This window comes from Clupea harengus, chromosome 4 (genome assembly GCF_900700415.2).
Source record: "Clupea harengus chromosome 4, Ch_v2.0.2, whole genome shotgun sequence".
NCBI lineage: Eukaryota > Metazoa > Chordata > Actinopteri > Clupeiformes > Clupeidae > Clupea > Clupea harengus.
In genome coordinates this window covers 11,942,907-11,964,693 of record NC_045155.1, presented here as the reverse complement: position 1 = coordinate 11,964,693, position 21,787 = coordinate 11,942,907, and the positions used below count along the sequence as shown (strand labels likewise).

Genomic DNA, 21,787 nt, shown 5'->3' with positions numbered 1-21,787 from the left:
AGGTGGGGGCACAGCAAATGTTGTATAAGCCATAAAGAACCAGGCCTGAACAGTGTTTTCTGTGCTGAATTTGTCAGCCTAAAAATGGAGCTCATTTTCTTTCCTGGCTTTGCTTTATCTATAGAGAGCTTCATGCAACAACAGCTGTTATACAACAACAATGTATGTGTTCTTGGTAGAAGGTTATTAATCTCCTGCGCTGAGAATTTTTATTTGATTTTTTTTTTTTCAAAACGGACTCATGCTTTGACTACTATGTTACACAGATTGAGAACAAATTACAATGACTGAGGAGTATAATGACATTTACCATGATGTGTAAACTTCATATTTTTCCTATAATTTATAGATTTTAAATATTCAACATGTTACTATTTTGTGGTGGAACTTGAATGTAACTTTAATGTAGACTTTTGTAAACAATCCAGTCCAGCAGAAGAACCTGTCGGAGACTACCATGTCTTTTGTATTGGTATTTTTTTCTCCTCAAACCATTGTTGACGAAAACTGAGATTGTGGGCAATGATTGGTTGAGAGTTGGGCTGTGCTGGAGTCCAATTACCTGTATGGCAGAATCTAATTGGTCTGGTCGAACTTGTTCAAACTTTCACGCCCCCAAAACACTCACAGCCCCCTATCCCCCGCGGGATATGTTGTACTCTGCCTAGTCCAACTTTTTTGAAGAAGTTAACTTCCCATCACTTCGGTCGGTCGGTCGGTCGCGCATGGGAAACAAGATACCTCAACCATGAAGCTTTGTGGAAGTTTTCTAGGTTAGTTTAAAGCCGCTCGATTTTTTGCATGTACTTTCTAGTGTGTCATAGCGTTTTGAAATGAAAATATTTCCTTGTCAGATGATGTCTGAGCTGTGACGGGTGGAAAGTTTAACTGAGTTGATGACTTTCTGTACTTGCAACATTTTTGCTTTTGATGTCAATTTCCACATCCAAGCAAGTACAACGGTACAACTTTTGGTAGATCGATAAATATATGCTAATGCTATCTGTTGAGGTAGACGTAAGAGACTGTTCAGTTGTCAGATACCGTTTGATGTGTGTATGTGGCATACACATATTTTGTCAGCAATGCTGTCTTAATGCTATTTTCATCCATCACTTATAGTAGTGGTAGCCTAATGTAGGGAATTGTAGTAGAAGTCGTAGTAAAACTGACGAATGAATTAACCCACTACAAGGAGCAGTGGCAATAGCAGAACTGTGTTAGTGTTTTGGTAGAGTATTGACAGCGATTGTTGAATTTAAATTCTGCTGGGACTTCTGCCGCAAAACTTCAGAGCTTGTACGTCAGCTCAGACAAAGAACGGGCTGTTTCCCTCGGGGATGTGCGGTTGAGCACAAGTGACAATGCCAGCCCGCAGGCTCTTTCAAACTTTTTGGGCTGTTGTCTGACTCCTAATTCCATCTGTTGAGGGAGTTCGTCGAGGTGGCCCCCTTTACCTCGTTCCCTCAGCTGCTGTCCTATGTAATATTTATACTGACCGCAGCGCGTCACAGTGCACCTCTCTAATTGTCTTGTTGGGCTGCTTGGTGACCCATCTGCACCCTAACTTAAACAACCCACTCAGCTTCAGCAAGAATTGGGTTTTCCAGCCAGTGACAGAAGTTTTAATCATTAAATATTGAAAAAAAGATTAATTTACGCAATTGTTCAGTGTAACAATATCCTTAGAACTTAGGACTAGGCAGCAACCGTTAAGGTTTCTTTTTCAGTATTGCCCGTGACCCTTTGGTTTATTTATGTTACTGAATATAACAAATATTCAGCAACATAAATAAAGTGCGGTTTTTAAGTGTGTAAACGTGTATATAAAGGGCTCAGTGAGTTATTAAGTGATGGATAGTTCCTTGTTCTACTATTCTCTTCCTTGTTTGCTGCCCCTGTCAAACGAGGCCTAGCCCTGAGTGAATATGAATATGAGTGAACTTTTGTTATTTGCACAGACTGTAATCATCATGTAGCCGATGTTGGCAGAGGAAATGTGGTTTTAGCTACTTTCAAACTACCCCATACTCTCTACAGCTACGCTCGCACGCTGACTCCCGACTGCTGTCCATGGTGCTACTTTGTAAGAGGGAAGTTAGCGCTGTCTTGGGTACTGAACAATACATTAGGTGTTCTTGCTTTTTCCTTTTTTAATCACAATCCCACACTGCTAGTGAGAACTAGACCCTTCACTTCATCCATACACCTGGTTTTGTGGCATTCTTGGACAATGTGCGCTTCCGAAATCCCATAGGCGTGACGCCTTTATTCTGTGTTTGTTTTGTTTTCGGCCTTTTCTTTATTCGATTGTGTGCTTGGTTTAGGTGAACCTACGCGCTGGGTTTTGGGTGAACCTATGCGCTGCGTCGCACAAATGAAATCATATTGATGCGGCGTGGACGCCAGTGATTGATTTCAGCCCCAGTGCATAACAATGGGATTGCAAAAAAAGAGTCTGGCGCAAAGAGATAAGAATTTAATAGAATTTCTGAAAGGCGAAGGTTGGCTTTTTTTTAATATTTCCCCCTTGCGCGGCGTGGCGACGGGAGATAAAGAGTGGCATTTGTGGAGAATATTCTCAAATGGCTTGTAATGAATGGTTGTCATTTTCACTAATGGTTACAAAACAAAGCAAAACAACGGTGTGTGCAACATTTGGGAGCAATTCCAAGTTGCATTTGTCTGCTTTCTTGGAAGCTAAGTAGTACAGAGCAAGTAAACAATCCTTTAAAACTGCATTTTAGACTGGCAAGACAGTAATTGAGACTTTTCTGTTACATCAAAACTATGCCTGCCGTGTATAATAACTTTTCTACATTTGATCAACGATTTGATGGACAAATTGGATATTGAATTAAATCCTCGTTTGGAACAATGAAAACAACACATATCTTATAAGATTATGTCTACACGACTCAAGAAGTTCTCTGATGATCCGTAGGCCTACACCGACCGAGGTAACAGTCCTGTACATTTTGTGTGAAAGTGTCCATTGCAAGAATGATAGGACAGTAGTTCTGGGGGAGGGAGAACACGACGGTAGTGACATATGCATGCTTTGTTGTGTATTAAAGATGAATCGCTTGGCGTGAAATGGGGACCCTCTGGTGTTATGGAGACCAAAAGTGGCTTTTTCCATTCTAGCTGCTCCTCATTCATGCTCTCCCAAGGTAATTTTTTTCACTGATTTCGAGGAGAGATATGCGAGTCAAAAACTTTCTTCTTTTTTTCTGATTTTCTTCTGAACATACTCAAATGTAAAACCCTCTGTTCACTCGCCCCATCCCCCGCGCTTGTGTATATGTGGTCTTGAGGGGAAAAAAGCCAGTGAGCAAGAGAGTATCTCTACATGCCTATTGAATTATGATGGGGGGACCCAGAGCCCAGCCCATCTGATGTTGTAGGTTTTACTACAGCTTCTGTGATGTCATGGCAAAGGGCGGAGGGAGGAGGGGGGGGGGGGACAATAGCTCATAAGGGAAAGGTAAGTCAATATTACGTTTTCTCGCTGACAAAGGCAAATGAAGCCATGTTTTTGCTTACAAACAAGTAACGTTTACCGCCCCGATCTGGAGCTCCGCGAGCCCGTGGCAGCGTCAGAGGAGACCGACTCTTGCATTCTCATTTTCATTGATTTGGATATACCTAATATCCAATTGGATGTTGCGGGACAAATAGTGTGTTGATTAGTTTTTTAAGGAATTCTATATCTGGGATACCTAGAAGCATCCTACGCGGCACTGTTCAGGCAGGAAAGAAAACCATATAGTTTTGTGCGACGGAGATTCTTGGATTTTCTGTTTTTCAGGTACTGAATACATATTTTATTATTATGTCATATCATTATGCAAACGTTTTACAATTTCTAACATTTAAGAATGGTGTTAGCACACCTTAACGGTGTAAGCTGACATATCCCTCACTCTTGAGACTTTCGGTTTGCTTTTTGAAAATTGGTTGTTTACTGAAGGCACACAGAGTGATGTACAGAGTTAGTACAAATGTTGCAGTGTGCTTCGCTGGATTCTTTTTTACTCTAAGTTTAATGTTTATCTGGTTCTGCTCTTGACATGATGATCGACCTTAGCGATGAAGGTTAATTGTATGTAATCGGGAAATAAGATTCGTCATATGAGATATGAATATATTCGCTGCGTTGAATAAATAATTATAATTTGTAAATGCACATTTCTCTTCCACGCATGATTGATTACATAGATCCTCTTTTGCTACTGTTAAATTATGCTGCCTCTCACCAGTGCTAACTTATAGCAGACTGTGAGCGAGATGTGTCAGTTGATGTTATGTTGTGACAATTCTGCTTTTAACCTGGACCACATTGCTGGTGCGGAGTTCTAAGTGGGAAAGTAATGGAGGAACTGCCAACTATGGCGTTGTGGTAGGATCACGGTGACATGGTTGTTTATTTGCGGACAGTATGCGCGACTGCGTGGTTCATTTGATGTGGTTTCCTATGCACCGTGCCTCTGCTCCATCCTTACACTCACATAAGCAAGATTTTCTAGATTTCTACGATTACATGTCAATCTCATCATCGTTGGTGTCGGGGGATTTTCCTTTCTGTTATACGAATACGTAGGCATCTGTTTATCAGTAGCACGTAATTTCCAAACAACAAGGGTTTTAAGTGATTTTATTTTTTACTTGCGACAGCTGTGTATCTGCAGTTAAAATCGCACGGTTTCAGGGGAGCATGCACCACTCATACTTAGTTCCATATGGCTCTATGTAATTAAGGTCGAACAATGGGCGTAGCACAGGACTCCCGGCCGAGCTCACGGATGAAGGGGAGGAGGGGTTTGGTCATTTGATTTTCCGCAGCAGAAAACACAGTAGAGATGGTCTCTTTAAATGTCAACCGCCCCTAGTGAGATGTGCAGGAAAAAGTCAGGAGAAGCAGTTAGCAGAGTTAGCAGAGAGCTGAGGGCAATAGCATTCGCTTGCTGTGCCCGACTACCGCCCCGGCTCATTTCCATGAGTGGTCTTACGCGTAAATGCTCATTTGCGTTAACTCACTTCAGTTCGCGCTCGTGTTTGTCCAGTACAGTACAGTGCATTCAACGAACTATTGTGTGGAAGCATCATCCTCCAAGATGGTGGATGCAGAACAGGTCATATCATCATTATTTTGCGTTGCCAAAAGTTCTACCATCCTGTGACTGCACGCTTTATCTGACTCACACGTGTACTCCTGAAGTATAAAAAAACTAATGGTAACAGAGATTGCAATTTCTGTAACTTCTTTTGGTTTTGGTGATCTCCATTGAGTGTAATAACCTATTTAGCCTCGTATATTACATTTAATAGCTACTTTGCCATTTCTGGTTATTCAAGTATAGTATATTACACATAATGTTTATACTCGCCGTTATCCAAAGCAACTTTCATTATCAGTAAGGTTTAGCCGACCGTTATCAGTATGTGTACTGTTTGGGAATTGACCCCGTAACCTTTTTGTGGTTAGTTTTTAGTGAGAGGACACCTAACAATAATATCACCATTGTACCCCACCACGGTGTTACTACTAGTACAACTACTACTACAACTACTATTGATTATAACAATAATAATAACAAAAATAATCATAACAAAAATAATCATAACAACAACAATAATAATAACAACAATAATGATAATTGCATATTTAACATTTTACATGTTGGAGTGTTTGAGTACAGACTGCTGTACATTTTGTTCGCAGACTGTATTGGGTAGTCAGCGTGCGTTGTATAATAAACGACTCCTACTATGCATGGATATGATTCATGAAGTCGTTTATTTTATCTCAAGCCCCCTGGAAAGGGGTTTAGTAATAACTTTCAGGAGATTGTATCACTATCCGGAAATTGTGTTGAAATGGTATGAGCCAAAGGCAGAGATTATTCCACCAACAGACGTGTTTGGATTCAAGGTGCTACTCTTGAAGAGCAGGCTCTTCTCATCAGCAGACTGTTTAGCCTGTGCGTTTGTGCTGCCACGTCTTTTGCAGCTTACCTAATGTAGACTGTACATGTTTACTGGTCTACCATATCTCCTTTAACCCAGATTTTGAGCTGAAATTTAGGATGCAATGAGAAACATCCAATCACAATCCTTGTAAAAATATATATATGTTCATATTCAGATTAACGTATGCGGGGTAAATCGCGGCACTTCCGTGTTTTGAGAAGGTGTGGCATTTAAATTCATCCATCGCCCGTGGTGACGGCAGCAGGTGTCGGGGGATTGCCAGAGAGGGAAGAGCAATAAACATGTCGAATAGAACAGCTGGGCCAAATTGCGCCCTTGTCATTCAGAGCACACCAGTAAGCCAAGCCACGAAGGCTGGGGTCAGGGTCGCCTCTGCCATTAATAAAGAAAAGTGCCATCTGTAATGGGCGAAGAGCCTTGAAACACTGAATAACATCCACACCAGCGATAAGGACGAGCTATTTCAGAATGCATTTTGTCTGCTATTTACTTTCACATTAACATGGGTATTGTTTCGTTGTGGCAGGTTGTGAAGCGCCATGGTGGCGCGGAACAGGTGTACTTAAGACAATTGAGGCATTCTGAAATGGACCAGTTTTGCGGTTACAGAGGACGGGTTTTATACTGTTGTCTCAACAATAGCCAGCGGCCTTAACCTTGAGAGCTGCTCTGTTCTTCTACCTGGTGCAGCTGTTGGGTGCCTTGGAAAGCCTAGATCCTCAGAGACCGTCAAGTAATAGAACAGAGACGAGCCGCTTTTTGAAGTGGCTGGGACGGATCCTTACTAGGAGTTGTTCTGGGATGGTAAAGTTTGTGTTCTACACATGCGCTGTATATCTGCTTGGGCTCTCTCTCCTTTCTGAAAGGCACTTTGTCTCGCCCCGGCATGGAGCGGTCTATAATTTCATTAGTGGGCATGTATTTCACGTGACCTTCCGGGATGAAATACACCATTTGCTATCTTTGCTAATCAGGAAAAAACAGTGTGAAATACAATTACAAATATTAGGGGTAAACATTGTAATGACAATATAAGGTCATAGCAAAATAACAACAATGACAATAATAATAATGATCATAGTAATAATAATAATGTTTTCCTCATGATTTACATAAGAGATAAACATTGTTCTTTCACCATTGCCCTTCTTAAGGGTATTTTCTGTGCTGTCTGTTAATCATACAAAGTTACTTTTTAAATCCTGCTTAACTCGAACTGGGGTGTGGTGCTGGGTCGTCCTGAGGATTACCGTTGTGCCATCCTCCCATATTTAATCTGAACTATGGATTTAATATCTAACCCCTGCTGGAAAAAGAGAAACTCCTGCGATGTTAATGGCTGCTTTCACTTGAGAGACCTTTAGCTTTTACCTCTCTCTCTAAAAGCTCTCTTGTAACAGAATTGAAATAGCTGCCGATTGTGCACTCAAACATTACTTTTGGAATGAGTGGCACTAGGCAGTCTGCTTGTTGTATACCCTTCCCACCTTCCACTCACCCCGCAGTGAATGCTGAAGTACTGACTTCTAATGAATTTGCTCTTCAATTTTGATGCACACATCACCTGGGCCTCTGGTAAATCTCTGAGTGCTGTGTGGAGGTGGATTAAGACAAGGCCATCCAAAAGCAACCAAAACACAGATTCAGCTTTGAGGGATTGGGATTTAGCAGTGCACTTTGAAAGATCACAGTGGCAGTGGTCACATACAGGGAATTGTGCTGTGAATAGTGGACAAGAGTAGGGGCTTCAGCTGATTTTCACCCTGAGAGGACTCAATAAAGAAGTGGAAGGCTTTACTGTGCGTGTGTGTGTGTGTGGGTGTGGGTGTGGGTGTGTGTGTGTGTGTGTGTGTGTGTGTGTGTGTGAGAGAGAGAGAGAGAGAGTGAGTCTGTTTAGCACATGTCAACACAGTAAATGCAACCATTGAAATTTGGGCCCTTTTGAATATTTATTTTGAACTACAGACTTACATAAGAAATTCAAAGTGTGTGTGTGTGTTTGAGAGTGTGTGTGTGTGTGTGTAAAATGATTGGATATGTAACAGGCCAGCCTCTATCCTCCCATTGCATTCTGTTTGCAATCAAGAGTGAGAGGTGAATAAAAGAGTTATAGAGATTGAGTTGTACAGGAGGTAGAGGAGTGTTCAGGATGTGGTGGAGAGAAATAAAATGTTTATTGGATAGAAAGAGAGAGAAAGAAAGAGAGAAAGAGAGAGAGAAAGGTTCACTAGGGGAACCACTAAATCAAAGCATTCGTAGGATGTGTTAAAAAGGTCTTCTCTTTCTATCTTTTTCTCTTTTGCTCTTCCTTATTGTCAGGTTTCAGTCTTTATGCTCTCTTTTCTATGCCTCTCTCCTTTTTACCCCTCTCTCTTTTCTATCCCTCTCTCCTTTTCCCCCTCTCTTTTCTATCCCTCTATCTCCTTTCCCACTCTCTCTTTTCTATCCCTCTCTCCTTTTCCCACTCTCTCTTTTCTATCCCTCTCTCTTTTTCCCCCCTCTCTCTTTTCTATCCCTCTCTCCTTTTTCCCCCTCTCTCTTTTCTATCCCTCTCTCTCCTTTTTCCCCCTCACTATTTTCTATCCCTCTCTCCTTTTCCCCCTCTCTCTTTACTATCCCTCTCTCCTTTTTCCCCCTCTCTCTTTCCATGTCTTGTACTTATCTCCAGTATAGCGCTCTAATAGCTGCAGGGACCTGTATGAGTGCCCAGCCAAGGACAGATGGATGTATGACACCCCAGCCCACTGTCAGGAAACAGAACAGATTGGGAGACAAGCAGGGAAGAGGAAGAGAGAGAAACAGAGAGAGGGAGAGAGAGAGAGAGAGAGAGAGAGTGCGAGATGGTGAGGAATAAAATGCCAAAGATCAAACAAGGCAGAGGAGGAGATTGAGAGTGACTCGCGGCCCCTAGCACGTTACGATCGCTTAGCAAGTGGAGTGACTCAGAGCCGGACCCCTTTTCCCAGGCCCTGGGCCACTGTGAGTAATCAAAGTAACATGAAGTATCCGTCCTTAAAGCATACGCAGATAAACAGAACCAGAGGGAGTCGGACGCTCACTTCATTTTTCACGAAGATTATGAAAGCATAGGATTTCAAGCTTGACAGGCAGGGAGATGGCTGTCGATCGGTTTGCAAAAAGACAGGCGGCAACGTTGAGATGAAACTCAGGCAACGGTGATCAACCTGGCGAAGGGAGCGCGGGGAGATCCCTGGGATGCAAAACTCCCCTGTGGGTTCTGATAAATGTAATGATAGTTTTAATGTTACGCCCAAGAGTGTTGAGGATTGAGCCGAGGAGGGATTTTAAGGGATTTTTTTTTTCATCAGGTTTTATCAGGACTCTCTTTTATCACTTTAACTTGCATGTCTGTCAGGCAGTGAGAGGGGGATGGGGGGATCAGCTATTACCCAGATGAAAAAAGCAAGGGGGGGAAAGAGGCTTGATTTATGGATGATTCATTATTTACCGACCGCTCTCCTCTCCTCCAGTCCTCCCACCTCTCTGCCCCCATCTTCCCCATGCTCTCCTAACTACTAAAAGCTCAATAAAAATGCGCAAATTTGATTGATTCTAATAGCAGACTGACAGAGATTCCAGCTGGTGCACTTTGCATGTTTTTATGTATGTGTGTGCATGTGTATGTGCATGTGCATTGATGTGTATGGGTCTTTGTGTGTGTGTGTGTGTGTGTGTTTGTGAGGGCACAATTACATACCTATAGTTTTGAGGCTATATGCTAAATGGTTAAGCATGTGTGATTGTGTGTTTGCTTTTCATTGAGTATGCATGTGGGTTAGGGTGATATGTGTGTGTTTCTGTGTGTGATGTGTGTATGTGTGTCCCTATTAGTGTGGACCCCCTTCTTCTCCTCTAGTTAATAAGAGTGCTTGGGGCTGGGGCCCACCCCTCTACTCCCCCCCTCTCTCAGTCCACCCTTCCTCTCTGGGCCCTAGGGCCTCTTCCCTCGGTCTTCTGGGATGCTCCTTAATGTATCGTCCCATTGCAGGTCCAATATGAAATGTGATTGTTTGTTTGTTATGATTCGATTTTTCATTGTATGATTTCTGTCGGGTTACTTCAGCCCAGTCTGAGTGGCCAAATCTGTCTTAACAGCGAGAGGAGTTTTTTTTTTTTTCGGTGTTCGACTCCGTCTATCTCTGTTCCCTGCCCTTCTCTGTCTCTTTCCCTTTTGCCTCTCTGCTGAGGTTGATGTTTTGAAATGACATGTTATTTTCTGTAGAGGTGGACAGGATGAGTTTGCCTTGCTGGATCTCCTACTGCTGATTCTGGCATTTACAGCAACAACTGACTTGACTTCTCGTCCCCTCTCTCCACTCTCTCGCTCCCTCTCTCTCTCTCTCTCTCTCTTTCTCACTCTGCTGATGCTGATGTTTAAAGTTTAGAGGGTGTTTTTTTTCCCTTCTCATCCCTCCTGCTGCCCGGATGGTGCGTTTCGGGGCAGGCAGGCGAGCAGTGGGGAGAGAGAGAGAGTGAGTGAGAGAGATAGATAGAAAGAGAGCGAGAGGGGTAGACAGAGTGAGAGAGAGAGAGATAGAAAGAGAGCGAGAGGGGGAGACAGAGGGAGAGAGAGAGAGTGTGCGGGCTGCTCTGCTGAGAGTGTTGTTTGCGCTGATGGATTATTTCTTTATTTCGCTCGGGCAGAGAATGAGTTTCGGGGTGAGCTGGTGAATCAGCGGTGGACGCGAGGCGAGAGGATCAGCCGCTGCGGACACACACTCCGACTAAAGAGCCCGCCAATCAACGTGAGTGACACACATAAACACACACACACACACACACACACACTTCACTGAGTGTGTCACTGAGGGTCAGAGTGGGTGTGCATGTGTGTGCTTGTGTATTTAAATGTGTGGCTGTGTGTGCGTCTCTCTCTCTCCCTCTCTTTCTCTGTGAGGCTGTGTGTATGTATGTATGTGTGTGAGTGTGTGTGTGTGTTTGCATCAGAGGCCACAGTTCACGTTGGCTCTGCTGACTTATCTTTTTGGGGGGAGGGGATGGAGGCTGGGTGATGTCCATGTGGAAGGCCAAGGGGGTTGAGAGTGGCTGAAATATGCTCCATATTGGCAGCAAAGCGATGGGTGATGGAGAGGGGGGGGGCATCAAATTTCTGCCTCCTATGCACTTCAGCCTCCTCCCCTTCTTCTGCAGAAAGGTTGAATGTGGCTAGACAGCCGGCCTGGCTTTTTCTTGTTGTTTAGATGAATAAAAAAGTAAATGGGGGGAAGGGGTAGTCCCCCTCCCTCCTCCCTTATCAACTCAGTTCTATTTAGATGTGGCTTTCTCTCAAAGTACATTATTGTGTCTTTTTTAAAAGAACAAAAAAAAAAAAACATCAAGATGTTTTGTGGAGGGTATGTCCTTGAGGTGCTTTTTACTTATGCTGTGCTTTCATCCCCCCTTAAAAGAAACACTCTCTCTCTCTCTCTCTCTCTCTCTCTCTCTCTCTCTTTTGCTTTCTCTCAGCCTCTCCATCACCCACATCCTCTCTGTCCCCTCTCCTCTCTCTAGCACTTGTTCTTAGGTGCGCTTTTTGTCTGTTGAATGACTGTCATTGTTTTGTGTTTTTTAAATGGCTGCCCTCCCACTCACCTCTCTTTGTTAATAACAAGTAAAAGACAGCCTTTTTTTCCCTCAGTGGAGTTTACAGTTAGAGAAATGCTTAAAGCGTGCCAGATTTTTTGGAGAGAAAGAGAGGCTGAGCTGTAAAATGGTGGACAGGGGGGAAAATAGCCAAAGAAAGAGATTTGCAAGAGGGAATGGCAAAAAAGAAAGACAAGAAATGAAGGAGGAATGAAATAAAATGAGGAGGAAAGTAAGAGCTGGAGAGAGGAAGAGGGAGAGATTAGAAGGCCGTGAGTGTATCAAGGTGAAAGTGATACACAGAGAGATGGTGTGCCCTCTAGGCCCTCTACCAGTAAAAGTGTTTTTTTTTCTCTCCTCTCTGAAGGCATGAGCTCATCCAAAGCCATGGATTTATTGATTTGGTTCGGTGTCTTTCAAGCTTTTCAGCCAAAGTGTGGCAGGCATTCCTTTCACAGAGAAGATGCCATACACTGACTCTAGTATTACCTTTCTCCCCTTGAGTGAATGCATTTTGGATATGTTCCTGTGTGTGTGTGTGTGTGTGTGTGTGTGTGTGTGTGTGACATTTGTCCTCAGATAGATGTACAGTCGAGAATCCTGTTCCCCCACAAAACAAAACAAACACATGTACAAAACGCACACACATAATAGGTGCACAAGGCACGACTACAAGCCAGCCCCACCCTCTGATGGATGGGCTACAGATTGCCTTGGCGACACTATCGGACTCCCTTAATTGGCCGCGGCTGTCCGCAGGTAATTTTGGAGATGTCAGTCTTGCTGTCAGTTGGGGCGGTTGCCGTGGTGAAGCGCAGTGCCCTGCACAACGCTCCAGGATCCCTCTCCTCTTGTAAACGTGCAAACGAATAAAAGGCTCATTTATTCACACCAGGGGAAGAGGGGTGACCTTCTTTGTGAAGTCATTGCCCCCAGCCAGCAATTTCCATATAGCTGTCAGAATGCAGCACGGCACAGGGCCTGCCTGCCTGCCAGTACAGCATGCAGAGAGGGACACAATTAATAATGTACAACACAGCCTGCAGGGAAAGTACGGACTCCCCTCATCACCCCTGCTCACGTTACAACGGTGATGCTCAGACCCTTTTTTCCTCCCCTTCCTGCTCTGCCTTTCCTTCTACCTTGATTTTTTCCCTTTCTACCTCCTTTTACCACCCCTCTATCCCTCCTTTGCTTCATCTCTTTCTCTTTATCACCTTTCACCCCTCTCTCCTACTCTCGCTCTCTCTCCTTCCCTCTCTGTTTTTCTCTATCCCCCGATGGTTCCTTCTGTACATTCCACATTCATGGAGCATGATTAAAAAACACAAGCTGCCAAAGGACAGCAGTGAACATACATTAAAAGGCCTTTGAATAAGCCGGTGAATGGTCAGGTTCATTCCTGGCAAAATCAGTCAGAGTGACTTGGTGTTCATACAAATTTAATGAGGTGGAATTTGAAGAAGGGGAAAATGAGATGAAGAAAGGAGGGAAGAATCTGAACTGTGATGTGCTTACCTATTTGAGAGAGAGAGAGACAGAGAGAGAGAGAGTGAGAGTGCGAGAGAGTGGGGAAGAGAGAGAGCGAGAGAGAGAGGTGTAGCCATGGTTACGCAAACATGAAAGCAAATAGGGGCTATTTTTTACATCCCTTTTCATTCACGTTGCCTATCAATACCACAGAGAAATAAATGAATGCAGGAAGGATAAAAAGGGGGGAAATAAAGTAACACTGATTCCCTCACAGGGGATGGCACAAGAGACAGGGGTAACAAACACACTCTCATCGGCTCAGGAAGGAGAGAGTGAAAGAGAGAGAGAGAGAGAGAGAGAGAGAGAGAGAGAGAAAACTTCCACCATTCATGGTGACTTTTAGAATGAAGAAACACAAACTTCCCTGTCTGTGGGAGTTAGTAAATAAACTAAGCAGGGGTGAAGAAGGGGAGCAGTGGAACAGAGCAGCAGTGTTCATCAGCTGGCCTGTGTTGTGATCCTGGGCTTCCAGTGTTCTCAGCCCCTTTGCCCCGCAGACCAGACGAGCAGAGTGCAGACAGGGTGAGCTAGAGAGAGGGGGACCCCCCACCTTTAGGCCCAAGGAGCACAAAGCAGACTTGTTGCATGGGGGCCTCGCACTGAACTGAGCTGAACAAGGGGCCCCGACAGGCCGGAGGAAGAGGGAGGGCCATCCTTGCACCTGTACGTCCGGATCTCCCACCCCAACACCCCCTTGCCTCCCCCCCCCCAGCACACTCTCACACACAACACAACACACAACAGTTCTTATCCCACCCCAACTCCTTTCATACACTCAACCCCCCCCCCCCCACACACACACACACACACACACACAACCACACACGCATGGACACACTGACCCTGATCCCAGGAATCACACACAGCCCCACTTTTCATCCACCGCCCCAGTGCTCAGAAGTCATCTATCAGCAGGAAGTTGCTCTGCCAGAGAGAGACACACACAGGGAGAGAGAGAGAGAGAGAGAGAGAGAGAGAGAAGGGAAAGTTAATGAAGAAAGAGTGTCAGAGTGCGTGCGAGAGAAAGACCCCCCCTGTGTGCCTCCACTGGGGCCCTGCCAACTTCACCGCTGACTGCAACAAAGCCACTAAGTGTGGCAGGGGAGGAGGGTGTGTGTGTGTGTATGAGAGAGTGTGTGTGCGTGAGAGAGAGAGGGAGAGAGAGTGAGGGGTGTATTAGAGAGGGGAGGCTGACAGAGAGAAAAGAAACATCCAGTAATCAAAGCTAATGGCTCGATTGTGCATTAAAAGCATCCAAAAAGCTTTAAAAAGAGAGTGCTCCTAAATAGGTGTGTGTACCCTCTTGTGTGTGTATGTGTGCGAGTGTGTGTCTAGCTCTGTGTGTGTGTGCGTGTGTGTTTTCTTTTTTTTTCTGCACAGAAGTAGGTTGACACCTGCTCCTTTGTGTCAGCAAGCCCAGGGCCTCAGCTCAAGCAGGGAGAGTACAGACCGCCAGAGAGAAAGAATTACAGTGATTTGGGATGCCGCTGTTTTTTTTATCATTGTTATCATTATTTTTACAATTATAATTATTATTCCCTGCACTGGCGTGACCCTGGCCACAAATGGGCTCAGCTGAAGACATTGCATACTCGTCCAAAGCACCAGCCAATCATATTGATTGTTCAGGTGCAGAAAATTATAGGGATGGGGATGGACGGATGGATGGATGGATAGAGGGAGAGTAGGAGAGAGGGAGGGGGACGGGGAGTGGAATGAGGCGAGGAAGGGCTCAAAAACAAGCGGGGGTTGGGGTGAATGGGGGTGTTCCCATCAGCCATAACTCAAATTTATGTGGCTCTCTTTTTAATATGCATTATGCTAGTGAGGAGCCTCACACTTTCTCTGCTTCCCCATCTGTGTGTGTGGTGGGGATGCTGCAGTGGCGGGGACTGGGGAGAGCTGCTGGTGTGGATGGTGATGGTGGCCACTTTAAAGCAGGTTAAAGGAATCATATCATATATATATATATATATATATATATATATATATATATAGCTATATCATATTCCAGCAGTTAGGTTAAGGCCACAATGAAAAAGATCCTCCTTGAAGTGTTTTGAAGCATTTAATTTTTATGTTTATCTTTTGTGTTTTGTTTGTTGGTGTGTGAGAGTGTGTGTGTGTGTGTGTGTGTGTGTGTGTGTTTATTATTTCATCTCCTTGCTTGCACTCACGTGTAGTTCTCACATGTGTGTTTGTGTACGTGAACTGTACTTGAGTGACGTTCTGACTCTGTCTTGTTCCCCGTCTCTCTTACCACAGATGAGTCTGGACACTGATGACAAGCGCGCCCGCACACGGTCCAAAGGGGTCCGCGGTGAGTCCCCCCCTCCGTCCCCCCCTCTATCTCTCTGTCTCCCTCTGTCTCCCTCTGTCTCTGAAATATGCAGTCAGCAGTCATCATTTGTGTTTGTCAGCCAGGCTTCTGTGTGACAGTGTTCAGTGCTGTGACAGTGTTCAGTGTTCAGTGTTCAGTGCTGTGCTGTTTTATCTGGGCTGTTAGTGTACTCTTACTGCCACCGCTGGTGTTCTTTTTTTTTTTAAACTGAACAAAACACGTAGATGGAGAGCGCGAAGATGCAGTCAGAATGATGAAAGCCCAGGAAAGACTGGCAGAGAGGTGAACTGTGGAGAGAGAGACAGAGAGAGAGAGAGAGAGAGAGAGAGAGAGAGAGAGAGAGAGAAAGAGAGAGAGATAAATCAGATGACAACCTGTTCTGTGTTGTTTGTTTTCTTTTCTCCTTGCCTCATTTTCCTTCATTGCTACTGCCGTATGACCAGTAAACATATTACTGATGTTGGCTTGGAGTCTTAATCAAAGCACTTATTCACAGCACAGGTTTATCAAGAGTACACACACACACACACACACACACACAAACACACACACACACACACACACACACACACACACACACACACACACACACACACACAGTGTGTGTTTAGTCCTTTTGAGAAATTGTTGGGGGGAAAAAACAAATTGATTAGGAAACATTATTTTTCAACTGATGTTTGCAGTTTTGCATTTTTAATGTTACTTTCTCAATTACACCAAAGTAAACTGCCGCGATTAATCACTTGTTTCTGCTGAAGTATGCATATAATAGTGACCGTTTTCCCCCCTCGTCAGAAGGAGTGATTTGGCTGATTCAGGTGTTTGTGGCAAGGGTGGCATGCGTTTGCTGGGGTGTTTTTTCCCCTGCATAATGCACTCATGCATGTTTCACACAGGATGGCCTCATGGGATTTGTAGGCATTTTAACTTATTAATAACTTTTTCTCTTCTGTAAGGGTTCGATGCTTTATTTGCCCCTTTCACACCTTCTCCACCCCCCACACCTCCTCTCTCTTTCTCTCTAATCTGCTTCTTTCTCTGTCTGTCCTTTCTGCCCTTTTTCACTCGATTGTCTTTGTCTTGTTTTTCTTTTTCCACACAGCTGCTGTAGATGTAGTTGGACAAGACCTCAGGTAAGAACTCTCGTTGTTTTTTCTAACTTGCACTAAAATGTGATCACCTGTGCTTTCAGTTAATTTTCTGAATCCATGTTTGTCCATTTTTCAATGCATGAACTACATACATGCCAGCAGTACTAACACACTTCTGTAAATAAGCAAGGGTGTGGGAGAGAGGCGGGCTAAATGGCTGGACAGCAATTCTAGATGTCAGCATCATATCAGCTGCTATTGGAGACCGATCTACAAGAGTTTGAGAGGCAGGATTTAGAGGCAGAAGGAGGCCTACAATAGATAGAGCAGTCACAGTGAAGGGAAGGTTGGTGGAAAGAGTAATGCAACGTCTCATTCACCACCATTACACACACACACACACACACACACACACACACACACACACACACACACACACAGCGCTGCCAGCCAGCGCTGAGATTCCCAGAATTGACTGAAGGATGCATCCTCTTTGCTTTCGTTCGCCGAAGCGAGAGAGAGCACTTCACCGTCCCATTTCACGGTCAAGTGTGCCATGAAGTTTACGAGGGGCACAATTTACAGGCATATCGAACAGGGGGGCCAGTGGAAACAGGCGGGCCATCAGGGTCAGGGGGATAGCTCACGGTCATCAATGCTGATGGATATAAATGGCCTCCCGTTGCTAAAGCCTAGAGATGGGGGCAGGATGGGGCAGTGGTTTGTGTGCAGCAGTTGGGAGGAGCATCAGAGCATCCACTTTGCTTTTAGCCCTTAACTGCTAGTACAGTTTCGGTGCTTAGCCCTGCCATCAGTGTGATTAGTAATGTATTAGTTCATCTTCAAATATAAAAAAAATAAAAAAATAAAAAAATAAAGGGATGGAAAGAGACCAAAAAAAGGCTGAGCCACACACAGTGACAAATGCAAAATATGACATATGACGCAATCCATTTCATAACCAACCCATTCCTCGTAACCAGCGCTGGTCACACATCATCTCTCTCGCACAGATCCCAGATCAGGGTCGGTAACCGGCGCTGGCGCTGGAGGTGAGCGGAGCTGGAAGGCGTGCTTTTCATTAAAAATGCAAATGCCACATTTGAATAAATGAGAGGCATAATAAAGGCGATTGGACTAATGAAGGGGATTGCTTGAAGAGGCTAATGGAAAACGAAATGAAATGAAGGGAAGCGGACAGAGATGAAGGCAGAGAACTCCACAGGCAAGAGGAGGAGAGGATTCTGGGAGAATGGAATTATGGGATGCATTCATTAGCCTATGATGTAGTGATGTATGACACTAGGCCAGTGTATAATAAGAGAGGGCTTAGACAGAGCTCAAGGGTTTCACTGTTTGGAAGGTGCAGGGTGATCCCACTTTCAGAATAACACTTTCATCTGCATGGCAGCAACCACAAACCCAACTAATCTGAACCCATTCTCCACTCAGCTGTCCCACCCCAGGATGCAAAGGCTCTGGCCATATCAGTGGGAAATATGCACGACACAGAAGGTATGAAAGAGTCTAGAAATCCCTGCTTTCTCAGACAACAACCCCTTCCCTCGCCCTTTCCTTTGTAGGATAGACGTGACTCTTTCTCCTCTTTCTCCACTTTCCCTCTCTCTCTCTCTCTCTCTCTCTCTCTCTCTCTCTCTCTCTCTCTGTCTTTCTTCCTTTTCTTCTTGGTCCTTATCTCCATCCTCCTATGCTCCTTCAGGCATAGCCAAAGTATTGAGTCGTGTCTCTGGCTGATTGGCCCAATATTGCAACCTTGTTTATTTACATGTGTTGTCATTCCGGGGCACCATTTAGATGCTGTATGTTTATAGATTGCTCCCCTCCCTCCCTCCCTCCTTCCCTCTCTTTCTCTATCGCTCCCCTCATTTGCAGGTGAGGGCTTTATTGAATTCTCTCCTTCACTGCTCAGCTCTCTCCCTCTCTGCCTGTGTGCTAATCAAAGTGCTGTGGTGAAACAGAGTGGTTGTGCTGCTGCTGCTGCTGATGATGATGATGTGTTTGAGTTGAATAAGGCGCCCCCTACAGATCCTCACTCGGCATTGCTTCATATGCTCATCCTGGCATGTTGTTGACACCAGCATGGATTCTTTTTCAGTTGATGTGCATTGAATGTGTGTGTGTGTGTGTGTGTGTGTGTGTGTGGATCCTTCTGTCTGTCTATCTGTACATTGTTTTGGGCAATTACTCCTTCTAACTTATTTTTATGTGCCTCTATATTGTCTTCCCGCCACCCACTGCCTTCAATCCTTCCTCTCCTCATTTCTTTCCATTTTTCCCTTATCTCTCCGCACACCTCTTTTACCACTCTCTCTATCTCCTCCTCTTTTCATCTCTTTCCTCCTTCTCCTGGCCTCCGCTTCCTCCCTTCCTCTCTCCTCCTCAGTGCGCTCAGCTGCCCCTTAGCCCGGAAGCGGCGTCTGCAGGAGGCGGAGCTAGAGCAGGAGCAGGACCAGCCTGCCTCCAAGAGGAAGTCCTACCCCCTCAAGCTGGCCATGGATGAGGGCTACAGTGCAGACAGCGACGTGAGCAGTGAGGAGGTCGAGCCGAAGGAAGATGAGGAAGAGGAAGAGGAAGGAGAGGAGGCCACAGAATCACAACAGCAGCAGCAGTCTCAGTCTCAGGAGACAGGGGAGGAGCCAGAGGGTGAGGAGGCGGAGCCACAACAGCTTGAAAAGAAGCACGGGGGAGAGGAGGCTGATGAAGGTGAGTGCAAAACATAAAACCACTTTCACTTAAGCAGCACTTATTTCTTATTCAAGAAACACTTTCTTGAATTAATTTTCATGGTATTACCATAATATTTAATTTAGGTACAAAATGGAGATGATTGAAATGTTATAAAGAAGTAGCAGTATTATAAAGAAGTAGTAGTTGTAGTAGTATAAAGAATTATAACAATATTCCCACTGACCCCTTTCTCATTCGCTCTTTCAGAAGAGTGTGTGATCATTGAGTCCTCGAGCACACAGAAGCCCAACGGTCAGAGCGGCGAGGACTACTCCAGATACCAGCAGATGGCAGCCAGCTCCCTGCTCAACCTGAGCATGGTGACCGAGAGGCAGCCCACCCCGCCACTCGTCACGGAGGTGGAGAAGAACGTTCAGGAGGGCTCCGAGCACTCAGCCGCAGAGGACGAAGAAGAGGAAGAGGAAGAGGAGGAGGAAGAGGAGGAGGGGGTAGAAAGAGTTGAGGAGCGAGTCAGTGAAAATATAACTGAGGAACTGAGCAGGGCGATGTCTCGGCCAGTCAGTGAGGATGAAGGTGCCAAAGAGCAGACTGCGGAAGAGGAGGATGAGGTGGATGAAGATGAGCCAATGGAGCTGACAGAAAGGCCGAAGGAGACGGACCACCAGTACTTCAGTGAGGAGATGTGTGCACACCCTGAGAACCAGCAAAAGCAAGAGGAGGAGGAGGAGGAGGAGAGAGAGGTGACTGGCCCGGACTCGCATCACGAAAGAGAAGAGGTAGATGATTATGAGGAAGAAGATTATGGAGAAGGCTTTGACCAACGATTCGAGCGAGGAGAGTTCATCCCCCAGGGACGCCCCAACATCATCACCAGCAGCCATGTGGCAGCGCGCACCCCAGAAAGCTGCAGCAACGGCCACGACGGTACCCACGATGCCTCCCTTCTGCGCATCCCCGTCCTCCGCAAAGCCGACCCATCGCCCACAGTCATCGAGGTGCACTCGGAGGGCTCGGAGCGTGAGGAAGACGACGGCGAGGCGGACGGCGACGACGAGGGCGAAGACGACGACAGCCTGTCGCAGCGCTCGGCCATCACGGATGAGTCGGAGATGTACGACATGACGCGCGGCAACCTGGGGCTCCTGGAGCAGGCCATCGCCCTCAAGGCCGAGCAGGTGAGGGGCCCCCGGGGGCCGCCGGGGCGCCTGTCCGAGCAGCAGCACCATCGCTTCTTCACCTTCGACGAGAGGCCCAAGCACCTGGACAGCCTGCGCAAGAGCTATTTCAGCAAAGGTAACACACAGCACAGACTGGAGCCTACATGAGCTGTTTTAGCATCTGGAAAAGAAATACAGAAATACAAATTAATTTCTTATGGGGGTGGGGTGGCGTTACCATGAGTATTGCTCCATACAGATATACGTGCCCCCTCCTTCTCCCTGTGTGGGTAGACATAGATAACACAGGATTGGCTGTATATGATAGTCAGTGTGTGAGTATGTATGTAATCGCACACTTAATCACTACATAAGAGGGGAGAGGGGGAGAGAAAGAGTGGAGTCAAATCTAAACCATATAAATGGCTGCCATAGTAACCACACTTAGCATCAATAGGGCAATGGCGCTTTCTTGTGCATTTCTAATCTAGAGTGTATAAATGAGAAGCAATGAATTGCTTTCCCTAAGATAAACGGGTGACACAGTCTGTAATTACTGCAGGAAGTACTTAGGCAGAGAGAGGAATGTGGGGGCGGTCGGAGAGAAGAGCAAAGCAGAGAGAGCAAGAGGGGGTGCCCGTAATTAGATTGGTTTGGTGTTTGTTTATTCGTTTATTGGTTTTTGTTTGTGTGTTGTTCAGCTCGGTGTTGGCACGGCGCCCAGTCATTCTGCTGCTCTTGTCACTGAGCACGCTCAGTAGGGGGTTACCCCCCCCCCCCTTCCCCCAAACCCCCCACCCTTGTGCACATGCTCCACTCTGTCCAGTTTTAATTAGAAGGTGCATGTCTCGTTAACATTTTAACATTCAATTTAAGGGCCAGTGGAGCGCTACATCCAGGGCCATAACATCTCTCTCTCTCTCTCTTTATCTCTCTCGCTCCTTCCTTCTCTCTCTCTTTCTCTCTTGCTCCCTTCCTCTCTTTCTTCCGCTCTCTTATGAGTAAATGAAAGTAGCTAGTGGTAGACTCAGATAATGAGGCCCATTTTTCAGAATAAGGTCCAATAAGTCCCCGTGTGGCCAGGGGCTCCTCACCAATAATCATAATTCCATATTAAACTCACCATGGGTAATGACGTGTAATAGCCTTGATTGCCCCCATAAATCTGCACAGATTATTTCCCCCCGCCGTACATATGCAAGCGTAGAGAGCAAGACATCACACTGGAGCCCTTGGAGTGTGGCTTTATCTCATGGCTACTGAACTATAAATGTGCGTTTGTGTATACGTATGTGTGTGTGTGTGTGTGTTTGTATGTATTTGTGAATGTGTATGTGTTGGGATTGACCTTCTTTTGA

General features: G+C 45.4%; 2 protein-coding genes across 2 annotated transcripts in view; both read left to right on the top strand.

Annotated features, from left to right (window-relative positions):
* The first annotated feature begins 2,942 nt into the window (after positions 1-2,942).
* LOC116220200 (myelin transcription factor 1-like) lies at positions 2,943-20,374 on the top strand. The gene is made up of 8 exons (XM_031565524.2): positions 2,943-3,811; positions 10,660-10,760; positions 15,397-15,451; positions 16,575-16,605; positions 18,016-18,078; positions 18,968-19,287; positions 19,519-20,289; positions 20,355-20,374. The coding sequence occupies exons 3-8, from the start codon at positions 15,397-15,399 to the stop codon at positions 20,372-20,374; spliced, it is 1,260 nt and encodes a 419-aa protein (XP_031421384.1). The 5' UTR covers positions 2,943-3,811; positions 10,660-10,760.
* myt1b (myelin transcription factor 1b) overlaps positions 20,306-21,787 on the top strand; it is an 18,018-nt gene continuing 16,536 nt past the window's right edge. The window contains exon 1 of the mRNA XM_031566254.2: positions 20,306-20,565. Within this exon, the coding sequence (XP_031422114.1) occupies positions 20,382-20,565 (184 nt within the window). The 5' untranslated portion in view covers positions 20,306-20,381. The remainder of the gene's footprint in view (positions 20,566-21,787) is intronic.